Consider the following 20,834-nt stretch of genomic DNA (forward strand, 5'->3'; position numbering starts at 1 on the left):
GAACACCGGACGGCAGTGGGAGGGGAAGCCATCGCTGCGTTGCCTGACGTCTGCCCAACCCAGGCTCCCTTCCTGGAGCTGGTGCTCCAGGGAGGGAGTCCTCTGTTTTCAGCCTCTCCCCCGTTGGGTAGAGGCACCAATCTGCTCTCGAGCATCTCTTCATCTTTAGCCTCCTCCTCTGCCCCCGCTCAGCTTTTCGCCTCCATGTGTTTAGGGCCAGAGATGGTCCTTTGCCTTCCCTGAGGACCAGGAGCGTGTCAGGAACCGAGGAACCTGGTTAAACTTCTTTCCATCCGTGGGCAAGGGGCTCTACAAGCCCGTGGGGGTTCCTCGTGTGCCTCTGGTGAGCCATGCCTTTTCATTTCAAGCAGACCTCTCCCCTTAGACCGTTTCCGCAGACCTTGCCCCAGCAAACACAGTATTTATGTTCTGCAGCTGGGCCACGCAAGGCCAGTGCTTGTTTGGCATTTACATTGAGTGAAACCTTATAACTTTAATAAGATGTAAACCGTGTCACACATATCTGCCGTTGCCCAGCAACCCGCCAGTAATGGCCAAAACAAAGCCTCCCTGGGTGGAAGGAACACTAAATCCTATTGTGGGATAATTCTGCTCGGCCAGAGCCGTTATCTCCCCGGCTTGCCCCCTGCAGCCGTCCCGGCAGGCGGGCCAAAACCCTGCTCTGCGGCGGCTGACTTGTCTCCACACCGTGCCTTTTGGCAAGGCAGAGCTAAGTAAGAGATGCTGGGGTCGATCCTTGGCTGGTTTACACTGAGGTGGCTTCCTCTGAAGCCTCAAGAGTTTTGCCCATGTTTTGAACAGCTAGCCTTATAAAAATAGTGCTGCGTATTTTTAAATATGCAAAGGATAATGAAGATGAGATTTCCATAGATGACCACTGATCTTACCCAGGGCAGCCTACGCAGCTTGTATTGTCTTATTGCAGAATTCCAGAGTCCTTTTTTCTTCCCTCCCATTCTGCCACTTCCTTTTTTCCCCTTTTTTCTGCTGACTGGCGTGGTGAGTTTTGCTTTCCAGTTCAGAGTGCTGGGGTGGGGACGGGTGCTTCCTTTGAGAAACGCCTCTTGCTGTTGCAGATCTGCGCACAATGCTCTGGCAGCGATTTCTGACAGCGCGCGGCTGGCCCTCCACTGCAGTGAGGAGGCATGATGAGCTCAGCTAAATCGGTGCGCGCTGCGGTTTTATTTGGATGTAGCTCACGTTTCAAAGCAGGGAAGCACCTGCAACAGGGTGTCAAAGCAGTAGCACAGCACAGCCTGGGGTCTGGCTGTGGGCTTCGCAGCTGCTGCTTCACTCCTACCAGCAATTGAGGGGACTTGGACTAAATCTACCTCAGGAAGATAAACTCTGTCTTTGCACCTCTAACTGCCACATAGACCCTGCCAAGGGGTGATAAATTTGGAGCATTTCATTTGGGGCTACATTAATATCTACAGCAACCCCGAGTGAATCCATTTGGGCAGTAAGACATTGCATGCAAGCSATATATTGAAAGGAGGCAGGTGTTTATAAATGCTTACCAGTTCAAGGGGTCTCCTAGAGAGATTTCAGATCTCGCAGAGCTTGAAATGCTGGTCGCTCTGGCTGGGGGCACTCCAGCCCTGCTGCGATGAGGGCTCAGTTCCCCATGCTGCAGCTACCTTGCAGGCTGAGGAAACTGGATAGGAGACAGGGAAGTGAGTCCTGGCGCTCTTCTGCCCTGAGTAATGCGGAGCCTCATAGAAAGTGTTGGAGCAGTGGTATGACAGGCTGCCGCTGGCCAGGACCATGCTCTGGCATTTGCACGGGGAGAAGGTAGGGCCAACAAAGCAATACTTTGATTGTGAAAGGGCCACACAAGTGTCCATTGGCACTGCGCCGTGCGTGTGGGAGTGAAGGTGCAGGGAGTGAGAGACATCGGACTGCAGACACAGATCTAAGGCTCCCAGGGCGGCTGGTCTCGGCTCTCAGCCCCAGGGACGTGCTACATGGGCGGAATGAAAGCAGACCAAGAAGCCTGCTAGACTCGAGGGAGACGGAGGCAGGGACTTGGGGGCTCTGGCTGGCAAACGGGGACAGATGAGGACAGCCTTGTTGTATGGGATCTGCACCCAAGCTGCGAAACGTCAGTGAGATACAGCAGATGGTTCCTAACCCCCAGTGCCGGGCAGAGGGTTTTTGCAAGGCAACTTCAACACAAGCCCTAGCAGAGAACAACAAACTTGTTACGTGGGTTACAGACCCTCCTTCCTTGCCCACAGCTAAGCCGTGACTGGGGACACAATGGAGACGGCTTTGCCGTCCCCTCCAGGCTGGACGCGGCTGGCTGGTTTTGTACCATCTTTGCACCACAGCTGCTGCCTCCTCCTCCTGTAGCATGATCGATGTGCCTTCCCCTGAAGGGTGGGAGGCCGGGAGCTTGCGAGGCAGGCGTATGCCATCCATCAGACTATTCAGCGGATGTGCTGAGCCATGGCTCTGCAAGGATTTTTATCTTCTTTTAGTGCATTAACCTTCCGTTAGATGTAGGCACTGCTGGCTATGCCTTGAGCTCTCTCATTGCAATCTACCCATGGCCAGACATCATGAGACTTGTCACTGAAGAGACGTCTGCCCTGATCCTTGGTACGCCCTACAAACTGGCCTGCCCCGGAAATCCTGCAACACAGCAGGGTCTGAGTGCCGTTCATGACCGATAAAGTCATGCGAGAGTGACACAGGAGTTGGCACTCAAGCCCTTTCTCAGCAGTGGCTCCAGCCGGAGGACAAAGCCAGTGTTGGGAGCGTCCCTGCCTTCAAAAGTCAGGCCCAAATGCCTTTGATACCAGCCAGCCAGGTTGCAAAGGAGCATTTTAGCACAAAGGTTTGATGGTAAGGAAACGGTGAAAGAGCACAGCTTATAGGATGGCTCAGGGACTGTCTGTGGGTACGTGCGGGCTGGGACTGCCAGAGAGGAGGAGGACTTGGCTATGTGCAGGTGTCGCAAGGAGTTCTGGGATGCAGTTAAGTAATGGAAAGCCGAGGGTGGGCGTTGGGAAGGAGCTGTATTTTGGGTAGGATACTCCAAAGCACTCGCAGTTGGCATGGCTGCTCTGACTGGCGTTTGTGCTGAAAAATTCATTTATATTCGTGGAGCAGAGTGACAGCCTTGCTCTGCATGAAACCTTCTGGGCTGTGGCCTGGTGAGCAGAGCCCGCTCGTGTGAAACGCTTGGAGCTAGACAGACAGCAGCCTGGTGAGAAGTGGCAGACACAGGGGTGGCATGTGCTTCCCTGCTCCAGGTCCCTCTCCTCGCCCCACACCAGGAGCGGAAGGTCAGCGAGCGTGTTCTCTCCGTGTCCATCCCGTGCTGGCTTTCTCTCCTGCTCCGGTTCCCTGGACAGGTCCTGGTGTTCAACCTTCAGGAATCGTTTTCTCCAGCCAAAATCAGTCTCCTTGTCTGTTCAGTGCTGGGTTTGTGCCCACAGCACCTGCACGGAGCCATTCTCCTCAGGGTGGGCCAGCTGAGGAGCCAAGGCTCCTGCTTGTTTGATAACTACATTCTGCTTTGCTTTCCGTGGTGGCTGACTGGGGCTGTCCTCCAGGTGAGCCAGGCTGAAACAACAGCTGTGGACAACAATGTGCCGTATGCAAGTCCTCCGTTCTCTGCCCTTTCTCTAACACCCTGTTGTGGCCGTTCCCTCTGCAGGTGGAGGCAGAAGAGCACCAGGACGTGGTGGTCTACGACCAGAGCACACGGGACGTGAACGGCTTGGCTGCTGACAGCTTCCTCTCCATCCTCCTGGGCAAGCTGGACAGCTGTTTCCACAGCGTCTCCATCCTCACAGGTAGGACCAGGGAGAGCAGAGCCTGCTGGCTGGGGTGGGAAGAACTTTCTTCTTGAGGGCAAGAGACAGTGACTGGTGATGTTGCTTGGATCGCCAGCGTTGTAAGGCTCCCAGTGGGTGCATGTCTACCTTGAGGTGCACTGCTCCCTTCCCTCCCTCCCAGATGGGGCTTTCCTCCTAGGCACAAGGACACCAAGACTGGCGGGAGGGATGGAAACAGCCAGGGAGGGAGATGGGCCCTGGAAAGTCACTTGGCCACCCAGGCGAATCGCAGCGGGCCATGGCATTTCCCGCAGTTGTTCAGGACTCAGTTACTCTTTCACTTGGCGGTTGTGTGATTATCGTGGAGTTAAGATGGTTGTGGCCATGCAGCGCTGGCCAGTGCAGTCTTTCTCTCCTTGCACCTTCCAGCTCCCAGAGCTGGTCAACAACTGGCCACCAGCAGAGTCAAATAAGAGCCTTGCTGAGAGGTGGCTGGGGGACTGGGTGGTGCGGAGGAGAGGATACCATGGAGCAATGGTTGCATGGATCCAGTCACCCTCTCTCCAAAAGCAGCTCTTCATTCCCCCATCCCTGCGCTGCCTAATCCCTGATGAACGTGCCAAGGGCTGGACTCCATTCAAGAGCTCTGCTCTCCCTCCCTGCTGTTAAGCAGAGAGGAGAGGAAATCAAAGGGTTCATTGGCAAAGGGAAGGGGCAGGGGCCAAAGGTTATCACTGGGATGAACTGGGGTCCTCCGGGGCTGGCATTGCCCAGGAAGGCGAGGTGCGGGAGGAGAGTGAGCACGCTGCTCTAATTATAGCCCTGCTGCAGAGCCAGCGCTGCTCTCCCAGCTCAGTGACAGCACGAGCAAAATCCAAGGCAGGCAATCAATGAATGAAACTCTCCAACCCAACAAAGAGGAGGATAAAGAGGTGGCAAGCTGCTGAAGGGAAAGTTAAATCTCCCTCTAATTCCCAGTGGCTGGGAAGGCACGGCTCCTGCCTGGCTTGTTTCCCATCTCAGAGCTTGTGACCCTCCCATGCATCACTAGATGGATGGGCATGAGCAGCCGGCTCCGGTCCCTGGAGGGGTGGCACACGTTGCCACGTGCAGCACCGCAGGCTAGATCAGCTCAGCCAGGCTCCCAGGCATTGCTGAAAGCACTGAGATCAGGAGCACCTAGGAAGAGAGAGGAGGCATTTCCCAGGCATGTTCTTGTCCTGCTGTGATCTGATCCTGTTTTGGGGGGCGAGAAGAAGGATGCCCACCTCTGTGTCTCTGTTTTGCTGCGCAGATGAAGTGAGTGACCATCCCCACAAACCCCACAGCAGTGTGGTCAGCGTAACAAAATCTGTGGGTAGTTATGAAGGGGAAGATATCCAACACAAGCAAGTGTAAACACACAGCCTGACTTGTCTGTAGAGGTCGGGGCAGGAAGGCACCCCCGTGCCCCCACGGACAGTGGCCGAATTGCCTGTGGGTGGTGGTGCTCCCTGGCGGTACTCTGGCTCAGCCCCTGCCTTGCTGAGTTTCCACCAGCATTTCTCCTCCTGTGCTTGGCTGAGCTTATTGGGTGCCGAGGGCAAGATCAGCCTCTCGCCTGGCGTTCGTACGGCACCTAGCGCTGTGCAAGCTGGGAGCCTTGCACTCGCCTGCGATCAGTAGGTGCTATTGAAATAGGAACGAGAGCAGCTGCGTTGTGATGGGGACAGCAGAGCAGAGAAGCGTCACAGTCTGAGGGTTTCAAAAACAAGCAAGGCCTACATAAAATCGCGGTAAATATAATTAACCTGGCCTGGCTGAGGGGGGTGTGGCAGGGTTGCAGGACTGGCCAGTGAGCGGAGGGGAGGCCTCTCCTTGAGGACGATGCTGCGAGCCTGCACCGGTGGCAGAGCAGCACGGCAGCCTGCGGCCAGTGGCAGCCTGCGGTCGTGCAGCTCCAAGGTCGTCATGGCATAAACAAGGGCACCGCTCGGTGCACGTTGCATAACGAGGAGAAGGGAGATTCGGTCACAGCTAGGAAGGAACCTGCTTAGTCACTGGGATGGGTCAGGAAGCGGCCTTCTCGGCGTGAGCCCGGCACCCACCAGCAGCACTTCTGGTTTCCCAGGGTCAAGCAAGAGGAAGCTGTGGTGTGTTAGCTAGCTGGCAAAAATCACCCGAGTCTCCCTTCAGGAGCAGCTGGCAACAGTGACAGGGCTCAGGGAGGTGGCCTGAAAGCCCCGTTTCCAACTGACTGCTGCTTTCGCATTGAGAAAACCGGCGTGAGAGCTGGGAGGGGGTCATGCTTCCCCTCCGTTCCTGTGTCTAGGGCTAGGCCAGGCTGCCACCATCACCCTGCCTGGTGATTTGGCACAGACGGAGCCGTGGGGGAGAGGGCTGGGAGGCAGCAGCCCACCGGAGCCTCCTCTGCTCTGGGAAAGTAATAGGAGGTTGGGGGGGACACGTGTGTGACCTGGGCACAGAGCAGCTGCCTGCTTCCCCTGCAGCCCCGTGCTAGAGGGGTGCTGGGGTGCCTGGGAATGGCGAGCAGCAGGGCAAAGGAAGCCTGGACCTGAAACAAGCCTCATGCGGACGCGCGCTGGTCTCTTCCGAGGGCGTTTCTGACCGCTTTGTCTGGTTTGCCTTGCTGCGATGCTCATGGCCCCGCACACATTGCTCTTCTCTTTCCTGGCTGCTCTTCTCCAGGCTTCAAACCTCTTCTCCCTTCTTAGCGCAGTCAGTGCTTGCTCGGTGTGGGGTGTATTTGTGGTGTGACAGAGACCCGTTCTGACCATCGGCGTCCCCACTGCTGAGCATGCGTGAGCAAGCACGTGCCTGTGGGTGTACGCACACATCCGCACCTGTGCGTGTACGCACACATCCTCCGCGCTGGGCGCTGCCGTTTCCGTCCTCTTCGCCTGTTAGGTTTAGCCAAGACCTAAGACTCCCAAGCAGGAGTATGTCTGTGTATACTAGGTGCTAAGTGAAGTTTAAAACATCCTAATTAAAACCTGTTAACAGGTTTCTGAGCCCTTCCCTTCCTCCCTCCATTTCCCCTGTCAAAAAGAAGTCCTTAAAGAGCTGCTGCAGCCAGAGCAGGAGGGAGCATGTTCCCAGAAGTGGCTGGTAATTGCCTTGCTGAGGTTTTGGCAAAGCCTCTTGTGCTCCTTTTGCTGCGGCGTCATGAGCCGCACACCCTGGAGCCTGCCGATTTGCTAATGGGAAACACAGGCCACTAATGTGTGGAAAAAAGGAACTGAAATGTAGAACACTGGGTCATGGCTGCTGAGTTTTATATGGAAATCATGACTCAAAAATACTGCTGAAAACATTTAGAGGAGGCTGGGCACACTTTCTAACACACACAGTTTCCTCCTTCCTGTAATGTGGGCAGCAGCCAGCTTATTTTAGACCCAGCTTTGCAGCGCTTGGGAGGTCTGAGGGGGACATGCATGGTGGGCCTGATTCTGATGCCTTGCCAGAGTCAACTGAGAGGTGCCCACTGGCAGCGGGGCTGCCTGCCCCCTCGCACGGCTGGCGCAGAAGACCACAGTGCTGGGGATGGGCAGACGGCTTGCTGGTTTGCGAAGGCAGCCAGCATCCCGCAAAGACTTTGGGTCAAATTCTGGTCTCACTGTGTCAATTCAAAATCCCTTCACTGGCTGCCGAGGATAGACTGCAGGAGGGTGACTTTCCAGATTTAAGAGTCTCAGCTGGCTCTGAAAGCCTGGCTGTGTGCAGTGTCTCAAGAGGGCACTGCAGGCACTTCAGCTCCTTCCCCTTGCTCCCAGGTGCTGCTAAGCAAAGGCAGAAGGGCATGCACGAAGCCAGCGCAGGGGTTCAGCTGAGGAATTGCAAACTTCTTCCCCCAGCAGTGAAGGAGGAATTCCCCACTGCCACCCTCCATCACCCGTCGCCCTCCGAGGCAGCAGGCTCACTGCTCGCCTTTGAAATCTGGCTGCGAGGTCCACAGCCAAGGCTGCAGTGCGCATGCACTGAAACACTGGGAAGCCTGCTGACCTTAGCCAGGCTTTTCTTTCTGCTTTTCACGGCCTCTACTGCTTCTAGTCAAATGCAAGTAAGCTATATATCTTAGATGCCGAAGAGCTGATCTCTGTCCCTAATATAGATGTATCTAGATGCCAGCAGCCCAGAGCCAAAGGAGAGGGCTCACCCCACTGAGCTGGTTCATTCTTTGCTTTCTGAGCGTAAGTAAACCTCCTGATACTAAAAAATCAAACTTACCTGTTTGGCTTTACTCCTTTTCTGCATACAAAGTGTTAGATACGTTGCCTAAGAGCCTGCGTAACCCACCACCCTTCCGCAGAGAGCAGCTGGGGGGTTCCCACTGTTAAAAGGTGCCGGGAACTCAGTCCCGAGAGTCCCCAGACTGGTGCATCTGCCCTAACCAGGGCCACCGCTCCCCCATGGATGGCCACTGCTGCTCACGTCAGGGTTTATACTGATTGCAGGGACACGTTTGCCCCACATCCAGGAGGTGTCCGGCTGCTCCAGGGGAATCTACGCTTCATCACAGGCATATCTGTGGCCCCTCTCCCCTCCTCCCCAAGCCAGTCTGTCATTACAAGGGAAACAGGCTGCTAAACTCATTGCACTGATAGCCCTTTCCCATCCCCTCATGATGAAGAAACAGTCCAAAAAAAAATCCAAAAAAGTCCCAAAACCTCCAGACCCATTCTGTGGTCCCCAGCTCTCTTCAGCCTCGGCATATGACTGGAATTTCCTCCAAGGTGATGCTTGTGAAATGTGATGGCTATTGAAACTGCAGCAGCAGACGATGCACGGAGGAATTCCCCTCTCCCAGAAAGAAGATGATCTGCTTTCCCAGCACAGTCTAGTAGCTAGAGCAGGGATGGGGAAATGGGACAGGACCCAGGAGTCCCAGCCAGGTTGCTTTGGGCAAATCACTTCTCTTTTTCCATGCCTTGGTGTCCCCATCTTGTACAAATTCAGTGCCTGGCCATTTTTGTTCATCTCCAGCCCACATCATTCTTCAAATGAGTCTGCTGCCTGGAAACAGCTGGTAGAGGCTGATGGGCAAAGACGGATGAGCTGAGGGTGGCAAGGCTGATAGCAGGAGCCCGTCAAGGGTTAACACACTACAAGCAACAATTCCAGCCGGGTTTGCAAGGAGGAATCTGAGTCAATTATTCCCAGTCTTGGAAATCATCATCTACTCTTCTTTTTCCTTTTTTTTTTTTAATTGTGTAAGTATAAATAGTGCTGCTTGCTGCCCTCCATCCGTGGGAGCAGAAAGCATGTTGATTTATATGGTTTTCCTGACATCACATGAAGTGGTGGAAAACTGAATGGAGCCAACATTTTTCCTGCATTACGTAATGCCCCCTCCCTCCCTCGCAGCCGAGCTTTGCTATTCCTGCAGGAGCCTGACTGTTCTTTAACCTTTGTTTATTTCAGCACAAACCCTTGTTTTTTTTTTCAGTTTCTTTTTTTTTTCCCTTCCCCCTTGCAAACTCCTGCTTTGTTTTTATTAACAGCCATTATCTGTTTATGAAGCAGCAGCAGTCTGGCTCCATCAGCCCCTGATGGCTCCTGCTTGCAAGGTCTCATGTTGGAGACTGGCCAGAGCTGTAGTGTGGTGCTGAGCTACTGGGTGCTGAGCTTCACCAGCTCCTCTCTTTGCATTTGTTCAGCTGCAGAGGACTTCAGGGAGATCTGGCTTGTTATTAGCCATTTCAGTGGCTAGAAGTGGTAGCAGAGGGCTTAGGATGTTCCTCCAGATGATGTTCAGGCCCCATGCACAAGAGGAAACAGCCTTGGGGCACAGCAAACCCAAGCTCTTGAAGTTGTTCCAGATGTGTCAGCACGGCAAAGGAGGACTCTTGCTTCTTTCAAGGGCTGGTGTTACTCTTAGCTGGGGACCTGTGTGCTCCACGAGTCTCACGATTGGGCAGGTCCAGTCTTAGATCTGAGGCCCCATTTGGCCTGAGGTTGTATTCAGCCACTGGTGTACACGCTGGTCTCAGTGCTTGGTGGAGCTGGACAAAGTTCCTGTCAACTGCAACTTAAAGGTCAAGGAGAAAGCAGTGCTGGTACATAGTCTTGCTGGCTAGAGCCAGGACTTTGGGGCAGTGGTTGTCTCCCCAGCTCCCTTTCATTATAGAGGGTATGTGGAGGAACATTAGAGTTGGGACCCTCCTTGCATGACAGGAGCTCTTTTCATTTTATTTTTGTGCAAAGGGGGAGCTTTATCTTTGCAATATCGCACACCAACCTGAAACAGGCCCCTCGCTTGCTTTCTGAACTCAAGTCATGAGCTTTTCATCTGGCTCTTGTGTGTGTGTGAGATCATCTTCAGTCCCCCTTCACCCTCCCCCCCCTCCATTTGTACCAATTCTTCAAGGAATGTTTAAATTTTCCAGTCCTGTTCTTTCTAAATTTGGAGCGTCTGTTTACTCCCAGGATTCGGAAAGAATGTAACAATATCATCAGTGAGAAATCCCTCCCAGCCCTCCACTCTCCATCTTCCTCCCTCCAAGCTCCTCAGCAAGCAGACCAGCCTTGACAGACTTGGCTGGTGGCCCAGATCATATACAGCCCAACGGTGCTGCAGCAAGCCTGCATGTTCTGGAAGAGCAACTGAGGTGTCACTCATCTCTTCGTCCATCTCTCTCCCACCTCTTCTCCTCACACTCCTTTCTTGCATGTGCGCTCATACTCGGGGAGGCGTGAGCGTGGTGTGCTGGTGGCCCTCGAGACGCAGCTCGTGCCCATTTGACAAGTCGGGTGACAGTGTTTGGGTTAGACCTCCAAAAGTCTTTCCATCTGGAGATGGTGTGTTGAGGAAGAGGTACCAGCCTTTCTAATGGGGTAAATAGAGCTTGTTGGCACCCTATTTTTTGCCAAATGGGTGTCAGCAAAATAGCGGAGTTGGGAGAATCAGTGGATGCAATGTACTGGAAGCTTCATCTGCCTTTTGATGAGTTCCTTCATCCTGCTAAGGGAGCTGAGAAGCTGTGGGGTGAGCTGTGGGGTGAGCTCCTCACCAAGGACCTGGCGTGTGTCAGGAAACTGTGGGAATGAGGGGCTCGTTTGCATTGGCATCATCAAGGCAAACAGGCGACGGTGGCCACCAAGTTGTAACAATGTGACTGGCTTGATCGGGGGGGGGGGGTGCTGATCTCATTCACAAGTCCAACATGGTTATTGCGGAGATTTGAGGCACTGGGGAACTGGGGAATTTTAGGGGAACCTACCAAAGCCAGGTGACTTAAGAGTGGATGAAATGAAGTAGTGAAAAAGAAAAGGGAGTTTCCATTGAAAGAGTTGGTTTGAGCTGTCCAGACTGGTGATGGGTCCCACATTAGCTGGAATTACTTTTGAGACAAGGACCCAGGGGCAGATCGGTTAAAAAAATATGGAGTTTGGGTTTGGGTTTTTTTTTTTTTTCTGCTGTATAGGGGCAGTCCTAAAAGGAGATCAAACATCAGGATGGCTGAATATGACAGCACTTGTTAGGCTGGAAATTTTATGGACCTTTTGCATATCATGTCCATGAGAAGCCATTTGCTAGCATGATATCTTCCTTGCTACCTGCTCCATTTAAAATATGTTGGACTGAGGGACAGGGGACAGCACTGGTCAAAGGGAGGGCTGATGTGAGAGAGGATTGGGGCGGTTTAGAATAAAAGAGAAGATGAATGCAAAACGCCAAACTAGGCAGGTGCAAAAACAGCAACTAGGAGAGAGCAGGGAAGAGAGGGGTTGCTCTTTGTCAGAGTAACAGGAGCTGAAGACGCCTTGTGAATCTGAAAGGCAGGCAAAAGTACAAATTAATCTGCAAAGCTTGTCATGGCTGTCACTGAAGCTAATAGCTTAGCAGGATTGAAAATGAGGATTGAGGCATTCTTACAACCCTGATGTAAGAAAAAATAATCAAAAACCTAAGAAAGAAAATACCCCAAACACCCACGTTTCAGTCATCAGTCAGCGACTGTCTGTTGGGAGTGAGGAAGCAACTTCCTGCTTAGCCGGTTATTTCCTAATAACCTTCCCAATAGCCTGTTGTGGACAGCCCAGCAATTTCACCTGAAGACTTCAGGGTGTGAGTACCTCTCCGGAGGGAACAGCCCCCCAGCTAGCCTGAAGTCTTCCCTGGTCTCCACRAGCATAGCAATTCCTGTGGATCCTCTGGGACCCACAGCTCCTTCTGCCCAGTCCCCCCACAACCCTGAAGACCATGCTGTTTCCCCAGGCAGCTGTCCTGGGCAGGTCATTGTGGCGAGCTCCTTGGGGCCTCGGTCCCTAATGCACCCGCTGCACCCGAGGGTGGCTGTGATCTGCCAAGCAGCCCAGGTTGAGGTGTAGAGATCTCTGCTGAAAGGATTAACTGGAGAAACACTCTCGTGGTTCATTTGGCAGGGCCTGAGTAGGCCACGGGACGCAGATGCTGGTTTTACCTCTAATCTGCCGACTGGGGGAGCAGGTAGCGCTTGTGCACCACGGTGGAGGCTGTGGCGCAGCACTTCAGGTTGGGATATTGCGGGATCTTGAGAGCTGAGCGGGTGCAAGGCTTTGCCAGCGTGCGGCTAGAGATCTCCAGGGTCCGTCCCAGGTGTGTTTCCTGGAGGGACGTTGTCTCGTTGCTTCAGGACGAAGGTGCTGGGGGAGTTACCCAGCCGTGCATGGTCAGTGAGGAGCCACGGGCCATTTCTCACAGAAGTAAAGCAAAGGTTGGATTCTAGCTCAATTGGCAAATGTTGCCTCTCTAAGGCTGGATACGGCTGCGTTAAATCAGGATTTTGGTACTTTCTCCTCTGATTTCACTGCTTAGTATACAGGCCTGAATGTGCGTGTTTATGCAGAGTGTTAAGGCTATTTCAGGTACTTGTAGACTGCCAGGTAGTCATGCGTTGGTGGGGGTCCAAGGCACCTGGCCTGAGTCCATCAGGAACATCCACAGGTTTCTCTTCTAAAGTCTAATTATTGCTGCTGGACCTCCGACAAGCAACTCTCCCCACCTGCGGCCATGCCTGTCCTGAAGCGTGCAGTAATAAACCTAAAAACACTGATCTTCAGCTGGTGTCAGTCAGCAGGCACTGCTGGCTCGAGGGTCATGCTGTGAAGTACGTGGGTGGGAGGAAGGAGTGGGCACGTGTGGGTGCCAGGGAAGTTTGGATGGGAAAGGAAAGCGTGTGTGTGTGTGTGTGTGTGCACTTACAGTTTCAGTTCCTTGCTTCTCCAGAATTGAGAGTTTCGAAGAACCAGCTTTACAAATAATGTGTGTGTGTGTGTGTGTACTTACAATTTCAGTTCCTTGCTTCTCCAGAATTGAGAGTTTCGAAGAACCAACTTTACAAACAACGTCAATGGGGATCCTGATTATTTGGGTGAAGTTTGTTGTCTAAAAACCATCCATATAATACTGGGGAACAAAAGAGAAAAGAAGGGACAAGCGTAAGAAGTGCCACTGCGGGGTTGTGCCCTGCTCTTCTCGGGCAGTCGGTGTCGGGGCTCAGAGGGCTTATCTGTAGGGCTGCTTTTCTTTCGGCTCTCCTGAAATACCAGATATTCAGAGGGATGGATGTAGAGCGCTATTGCCAGCCTAGCGGGAGAGGCACTTCTTTGAAAATCAGAGCGTTGACTTTGGGGCCTGAAAGGTGGTCTTCAAATAATAACATCAGGTTTCTTGACTTTTACAGCCCCGGACCCTTAGCTAACTCTCTGAACCTCCCTCCCTCTCGCACAAAGCCTATCTGGGTGCACAGTAACAGAGGAGGGACTTGCTTTCCCGCCGCGAAGCCCTCGGGGACTGCTGCGAGCGGGTCGGGATGGCGATGCCGCAGTGCTGCGGAGGCTGTTTGGGCAAGACCCCTTCAGGGAGCTTTTCCTTCAGGCTCTCACCCTGCACCGCCATTCCTGCGGGTCCCAGCACCCAAGACAGCAGGTGGAAGTGAGGATGCTCAGCCACCTCTGCTTTCGGGCTGGCGGTCGCTGGAGCTGGCGATGTAGCACCAGGGTAGGCTGCCACCCCGGCCTCTGTTTGGACTCGACGATGCCTTTGAGCGTTTTGGCCCCAGCGGGATCCGCCGCAACATCCCTGGGAGGGGTTAAGCCAGGTCACATATGTGCGAGCTGATTGTATTCCAGACCTATGCTCTAAACCTCCCCATTTAGCAATGCTGTCGTCAGACAACTTGTTTTCCTGCTTCTATAATTACTCCGCGGCGCTTCCCCTCCCCCTCGGCCGCGATTTTACCAATCGAACCAAGAAAAGGAGAGTGAAAGGGCCAAAGGCAGAGAGGGATGGAGAAGGAGAGGAGGAAAAGAAGGGAAGGGGGTTATGGAAGAAGAGACCTCTGCTTGCCAAGACTTACAAAATCCTTGGGTAATTTCGTTTTTCATTTCTGGAAAGCTAAAGGGAGGAAGGAAGCTTTCCCAGTAAGAAGTCCTGCTGGACAGGAACCTGCACCCAGTTATGATCGCCTTCCTTTGCAGAAACCTGCCTCCCCTCCTCCAGCTCCCCTTTTCCTGAGGCCTCATCCTTGCGAAAGTTCTGAGGTCGTGATTATTATAGGGACCTTGCGCTGGGTGGGGAAAGGAGATGCTGGCCAGCACCCGGCTGCCCTCGTGCCAGGCTATAGGTGCAGCGGCTGATGTGTCTGTAAGTGCTAAGCAGGGGCTCGCTCTGCTCTTTGGTGTTGCAGCCAGGTCCCACTAGCTTCCTCCCTGGCCTAACGCAGCGGGTTGCAGCGCGGGAGCAGCAAAACGTTTTTCTGGCGAGCCCTGACCAGCAGTGACACCTTGGCAGGGCCGGCAGGGCAGGGGCCTCGTTGCTGAGTGAACACACGGCGACGTACCACTCGCTCCCTGCTTYGTGGACACCCATCCGGGAGGAACGCGGGGGCGAGGGCACCCCAGGAAGCGGCCGAGGGGCAGGAACCGAAGCGCTGGAAGTGAGCGTGGACAGAGCATGGAGACACATGCCAAGGAGGCACTGCCGGTCGCTGCCCTCCAAAGCAGGTCACCTTTGGGGATCGTCCCCTTCCATTTCGAAGCAGAGCAGGTCTAATGCAAACGATATGCATGAGGGACTGGCCTCTGAACTAAGAAACAGCCTTTCTTCTCTCTGCTTGCCTCCCCCCTAGCCCAGTACCAGCTCCAAATCTCTATCCTGGTCATGGCGAAGGGGTGAAGATAATGGGGAGGTGCATAGGCAGGACAGAGCCAAGGAGGAGAGTTGTGTCTGGGGAAAGGTGGGCTGCAGGAGGCATCTCCATGTGGGAAGCCCTTACACTGGTGAAGGGACCTGCATTCTCCTGTCTTTCAGCGCGGGCAGGAGGGGAGGCAGGGCGTGGGCCCGCCATCTGCACGAAGGGCTGTCCGAGGTGTTGCGCCCAGCCCCAGCTGCCCTGAGCAGAAAACAAGGTCCGAACGCATCCTGGAGGAACCTGCCAGCACAAAAATAGTTCGCGCCCAGGGCTCTCGCAAGCCTGAGTGAGTCAGTCCCCAGCAGCAAGCAGAGGGAAGCGCAGCAAGGCCAATGCGTGCTTGTGGGTTGCTGCATCGGGGGCAGGTTGAGGGCGGCACTTAGGGTTTCGCCAAGTGCTTCCTGCATCGTCCCCCTCAGCCGGGCAAGAGCCGCTGGATAGGAGCGGAGCCCGTGTGGGCCACCGCGCCGAGCGGCAGCACCCTGGTCCAGCCCCGCGGCCCGGCGCCCGGGCTGGGGGAGCCGCTTCCCCGCGGGGCTCGTGGAGGGGACGCTGCTGCTCTTTTTCCCAGTCTCGTTCGAGCACGCTTTGAATTTTCGCCAACCTCTGACCCACATCTGATAATAATCAAACCATATTCGTTACAACAACAGGGCTCATTAGCAGGCTGGCTCCGCGGGGTGGGAAGGGAGGGGGTGAGGGCGGGGAGAGCACTCATTTAATGCCGATGACCTCATCTCATGTGATGTCATTCAAAGGAAAAACACTGAAGTCACTCACATATGGCTCAGCCTTGGGTTTTTCAGCCCATAAAGCTTCTGGTTTTCAAAGACACAATACATGCCCCCCCGCCCCCCTGCCTCCACTTACTATAATCCTGAATGGTTTGCTGGAGGCCTGGGTGCAGAGCAGTAAGCTTGCACTGAGCTGTGTGGGGACGTATCAAGGAGCACCGAGGGTGGGAGGGAAGGGGGATAAATGTAAAGAGACCATGCAGCAGCCCCCACCTGCTTCAGAAATCACAGTTCATGGATTGAGCCCCTGTGGGACTGGGAAGGACCATTCATACATGTAGCTTCTCACTGTACTTTTGCACCGTCGAAGACCACAGCAGCATGTGCATCTCCTCCAGGCAACGGTCTTGCTCTTCTGGGACCAAGCAAATAACTCTGGCTGCCACGGCTGCGTGCCAACTGGACGTGTGGCTGAGACCTTGCCACAGCGCTGCTTCTTCTGGCGTAGATGCGGGCTGCCCATCACCAGAGCCTTTCACCCCCAGCTGCTGGGTCCCTTTCGCCTCTAGCTGTCTGAATCTCTCCGGGCTGAGTGTCCTCAGGGGTGCCTGGCTCATGGTCTCTGCGTCGGCCTTGGTAGAGAGAGACATCAAGGACCGGAGAGTAAAGATGAGCCAGTGGCGAGAGCACTTGCCTGCTCCTTGGGTCAGGTTCAGAGGTCTGCCTTGCAGCAGCCTCCTGTTATACCCTGGAGAACCTATTTAATCTTTTCTGCCTCAGTTTCCCTGCTGTGAAGTGGTGATTATTGCATTTCCCTTCCTCACGTTGGCGTTCAGACCTAAACCACGCAGCTGGGGGCACCCGTTGTTCACACCGGGGCAGGGCAAGGGGCAGCAGCACGGCCCCAGGCGCCCCACCACCGGATGCAGCAGGGCTGGAGAGGGGCAGCCACCCCCTTGGCATGCAATTTTGATCGCATACCATTTCACAGTAAATCTTGCCCCCCCCCCAAATACTGGGGTAACATTAAAGCAGGGCAGCCCTTTGGAAAATGTTTTCTTCCATGCAAGGCAAAAGTCCTGCTCACTCCTATCTGCTGATGCCCAAGGCAGTGGGGGAAAATGGGCTTGTTAAATCCAAGAGGTTTCCACGTTTCTCCTTACCCAGGAGGAAGGATTGCTCTGAGCTGGAATAAAGCCCTGTTCTTCAGCAGTGCTGGTGATAGGTACCATGGTGATGGGCACCTGCAAACCGCATTAGCTGCACAGCTCAGTGCTTCCTCGCTTCGAGTCACTGTCTCCGAATTAACTCCCCCGAGCCAAATCCAGCCTGGTGCTGAGGTCCGTTTCCTCCGGCAGCTGCGGCTTTTGGGCAACGCGGCCGCGTCCCGCTGCTCTGCGGGCAGCAAAATCGCGCGGGGCTTTGGGCGGCCGAGGGCGGGCGGAAAAGAGCTGTTGCGCCTTTAAGCGCTGCGCGAGCGGTGCGCGGTGGAGCGGCGTAGCCGCCGCGTGGAGTCGCGCTGCGTGTCTGGGTGCTGAGTAAGGAATGCGGTTGCGTGCCTGACCCGTTAGCTATGGGCGCGCCGCCGCGGCTCGGCCGGCCTCTCGCTCGCGGGCTGAGCTCATCCCGGCTGGCTCCGGAGCCGCACGCGCAGGGAGCCAGAGCAGAGGAGGCAGGCGGGCGGCCGCGCTGGGAACGGGGCTTGCGATACCCCCCCCCAACCGCGGCCCCTCCGGTTTGGGTTTTTTCCGATTCACCCTGAAGGCTGGAGCTGGGGGGAGGTTCTCTGTGCTTTGCCGTTGGGGGGGGGGTTGGCTGCTTTTTTTGGAGAGGTGGCTTTTTTTTTTGCTGTTTTTTTTGCCTGCCAGCTGTTGTTTGGCTAGGGCAGGAGGTGCCTGGGGGAGACGCAGCCTGGATGCCTCTGGATGTAATGATTGCTCCCTCCGAGGACCAGTTCTGGACAGACATGCACGAGGGGCAGCTGAAGCTGAAAATAAGGGTGCGGAGGATGAAGGAGAGCAGGGACATGCGAGGTTTGTCAGCCGGCCGGCTCCTTTCCTTCCGGCGGGGACGGAGGGGGACGAGGGGGCTGTTGCTGGCCGAGCCCGGCTTTGCCCGGGGGCCAGAGGTTGCCTTTGCGGAGCGGCTGCCGGGGGAGCCGAGCGGGAGCGGCGGCGATACAAAGAGAGCAGGCAGCTGGCCAGCACGGAGACGGAGGAGCTCGGAGAGTGATTCGGAGGGGGGGGGGGATATGAAGAATTTCCACGCAGGGGCACTTTGCAGAAGCCGTTGCAGAGGCAGCTAGGCTGGTCCTGCAGGGACCTGCAGGAAAATTAAGGTCGCGAGGTGCAAGAAGGGGGTGGCTTCTCGACACAGGTGAGGAGCTGCCTGCGGTGGGCAGGGGTGGCTGCAGTGGTGCCGGCATCCGGCACGCGTCCCGTCCGACTTGCAGATGCCTCCCCATAGCRTCCGGCAAGGCTGCCTGCTCAGGTCAGGGCTAACCCCTTCCTCCTTGAAGCGAGTCCAGCCGGGGGCGAAGCCGGAGCGGAGGAGAGCGCAGGAAGGAGGAAGGCGGCGGGCGACGCGCTCTGCAACGCGCGCTGCCCAGCCGCCGAGGCAGCTGGCTGCCGGCACCGCCACCGTGCTGGGCGCCCGAGCCCGCTGCCRTCATCCCTGCCCCGGGCAAGGGGGCCCGGTGCGAGGGGGGGCTCGGCGGAAAAGACAAGCGAGGGCAGGGAGGTGGGAAAGAAGCAGTTTCCTAGAGCCGCATCCGCGCAGCTGCCCGATGGAGCCATTTCGCTTCACTAGTAACACTGCTGCGTTCCCATCTTGACAGTGGCTTCTTTAGACAGGGATTTTGCAGTGTCGCCCCTCTATAGTGCCAGGGTGAAGGGCAAGCGGAGGAAGGAGATATTAACTAGAGCAGCTTAAAAATATGCCGAGCCTGGAATGACCTAGATTGCCGAACGGTTGAATCAAGAAACTTCCCCTCCACCACCACTTAAAATGGGAGCCTGCTAAAAGTGCTTGACAGGTTTTTGTGGCATGAACCACATAACCCAGTGATGGTGTCATTAGTAATAAGTCACTCATGGAAATGACACATTTTTCTTTACTTAGAACAAGTAAGGCTGGTCCAAAGCAGGCCCAGTCACCAGAGGAAAATCAAGACCAGCAGCTCTGGGAGTGTATGTGTATTTGTGTGGGCGGAGGGCTTCCTTTCTGTTTTTTTTTCCTTTTTTTTAAGGAAGTATTCTGCTCATTTGGGAAATCTGGAGAGGGACAAGCAATGGGAGACAGCGGGATGTGGGGGTCTGGGACCAATCTGCGAGGCCAGCGAGGGATGGCACAGGTTAGGAAATGGCAGGGAGATTTAGCAACAGATGGGCTGAAGCTGTTTGGGATGGAAGGAGATGACAGTTGGGGAAACGGGGGATTTACATGAATCAGTAATAGGGCTGATTCATCTGCTTTCTCATACCAACTGCTTGGAAAAAAGGACCCTGCAATGGCGTGATGAAATCCAGTGCCAAATTAAGGGAGGGCGAAAGCCGAAGCTGAAGGTAGGGGGAGAACAGGAGGGCTGAGCGGGACGGAGGGTGGAAGGGGAGCGGCGGGATGCGATGTGAGCGGAGGGGCCGGGTTAGCGCTGGGCTTTTCCCTCCGTTGCACTGAGGCGGCTGGGAGTAAAGAAGCCAGAGAGGGGCTGTGTGCATGCAAGCCGGAGCGGCCTAAGGGGGCTTCGCAGGATTGGGCTTAGCGGCAATAGCGGCTCAAAGCACGCTTCACGCCGCAGACAGCCAGCGTGACTGGGAGGCAGTTTATCCCAAGCTGCAGCTGGGAGAGCATCAACCAGGAGAGGGCGAGTTGCCCAGACCACAGAGCGCAGGGATTTCAGACCGAGTCGGAAGGAAGATCTGGCTGGACTGGGCTGCTCGCAATGTGCGTCCCTCGTGTGGCAGTAGGCGCCTCGCGCTGCTGCCCATGCGCCACAGGCCTGGCCTCCAGAAACCCCGCCGCTGGCCTAGCACTGAGAAACAGGCAGCATCGCGAAGGCAGCTGGACTCTGCCCGTCCGTTGGGTCGGTGGGACCTGGACCGGGAACAGGACCGAGCCCGGGTGGTGAGCCCTGAGCAAGAGCTTTCATGCTGATTTCGGCCAGAGGTTTGGCAGGGCAGCGGGAGGGCAGGTCCTCTAGCTTGACAGGGTGGTGGAAAAAGCAAAGGAGCCAAGCACGGGGCAGCAGCCGCCAAGGGAGAAGCAACAAGGATGGTAGCAGTGGAAAAACTCACAAACTTCCCAGGCAGCAGGAGGCTCTGACAAACCTGCGAAACTTCCCAAAGCGCGATGAGTAAGGGTGACGGTAAGCGGCATTTCATCATGCTGCCCGGCTTAGCTGCTGCTGTGCACAGGCTCCCACCCAGCACGAGAAGCAGGGAGAAGGGATTTTGCAAAGAGGGACTTTCCCAGAGGCTCAGGGAATGACACGCGAAGCAGCCAGCACCTCGGCTTTCCTTCCTTTCATTTAACCTGCTGCAAAGGCACTGGGGCAGTGTGCTGGGGCTCGCTGGGCTGAGCCGCCCCTGCTGCCTACCACGCACCGCAGGGGTGCAAAAGGGAGGCATTGCCATGCCAGGAGCCGTGTCTCCCCACAGGGCCGGGGCGAGCGGCGGCCGGGGGCGATGCTGGCCGGGGACACAGGCACGAAAGCGCTGCAGCATCCCCGGGCTTGCAGAGCTGGTATCCAACAGGCGTCGGGCCTGCGCCGGGCTGCGGAAAACCGGCAGGTGGGGCCTCGGGCTGCGGCGAAAGCTCAACCTGCGACGCCAGCCTCCCGGCAGCACCAGCAGCGGCTGCTTAACCTCGTTACAGGAGCAACGAGGGCGGGCTATAATCCAGCTCTTAAAAATGCCCTTGGGTCTCCTGCCTGCTCCTAGGCTGTGAGCTGGGGGTGAGGAGGCGGCAGCTGGCCTAGGGAGGGTTTGCAGCTCATTTTGCTCTGCCTGTGCCTGTTTCCCTCCTCCTTGCTGCTGCAGACTGATGGCCCATGGGGGCAAAATGTCACCTTTACTCCTCGTTTTGTTGTGGGGGGGGCTTTGGGTTGGATGCACTCTGCT

The 20,834-nt window shown here is 55.5% G+C and overlaps 1 protein-coding gene across 2 annotated transcripts in view; it reads left to right on the top strand.

Annotated features, from left to right (window-relative positions):
• The window catches only part of DUSP8 (dual specificity phosphatase 8), a 55,178-nt gene that overhangs the window by 23,991 nt on the left and 10,353 nt on the right, over positions 1-20,834 (top strand). The window contains exons 1-2 of one of the 2 annotated variants that reach the window (XM_026076439.1): positions 2,724-2,871; positions 3,689-3,827. In XM_026076439.1, the coding sequence (XP_025932224.1) occupies positions 2,869-2,871; positions 3,689-3,827 (142 nt within the window). In that variant the 5' untranslated portion in view covers positions 2,724-2,868. Of the gene's footprint in view, positions 1-2,723; positions 2,872-3,688; positions 3,828-20,834 lie in introns of those variants that run through there. The other variant, XM_026076438.1, reaches the window with a different exon arrangement.

Source organism: Apteryx rowi, unplaced genomic scaffold (assembly GCF_003343035.1).
Source record: "Apteryx rowi isolate R43461 unplaced genomic scaffold, aptRow1 scaffold_430, whole genome shotgun sequence".
Classification (NCBI taxonomy): Eukaryota; Metazoa; Chordata; class Aves; order Apterygiformes; family Apterygidae; genus Apteryx; species Apteryx rowi.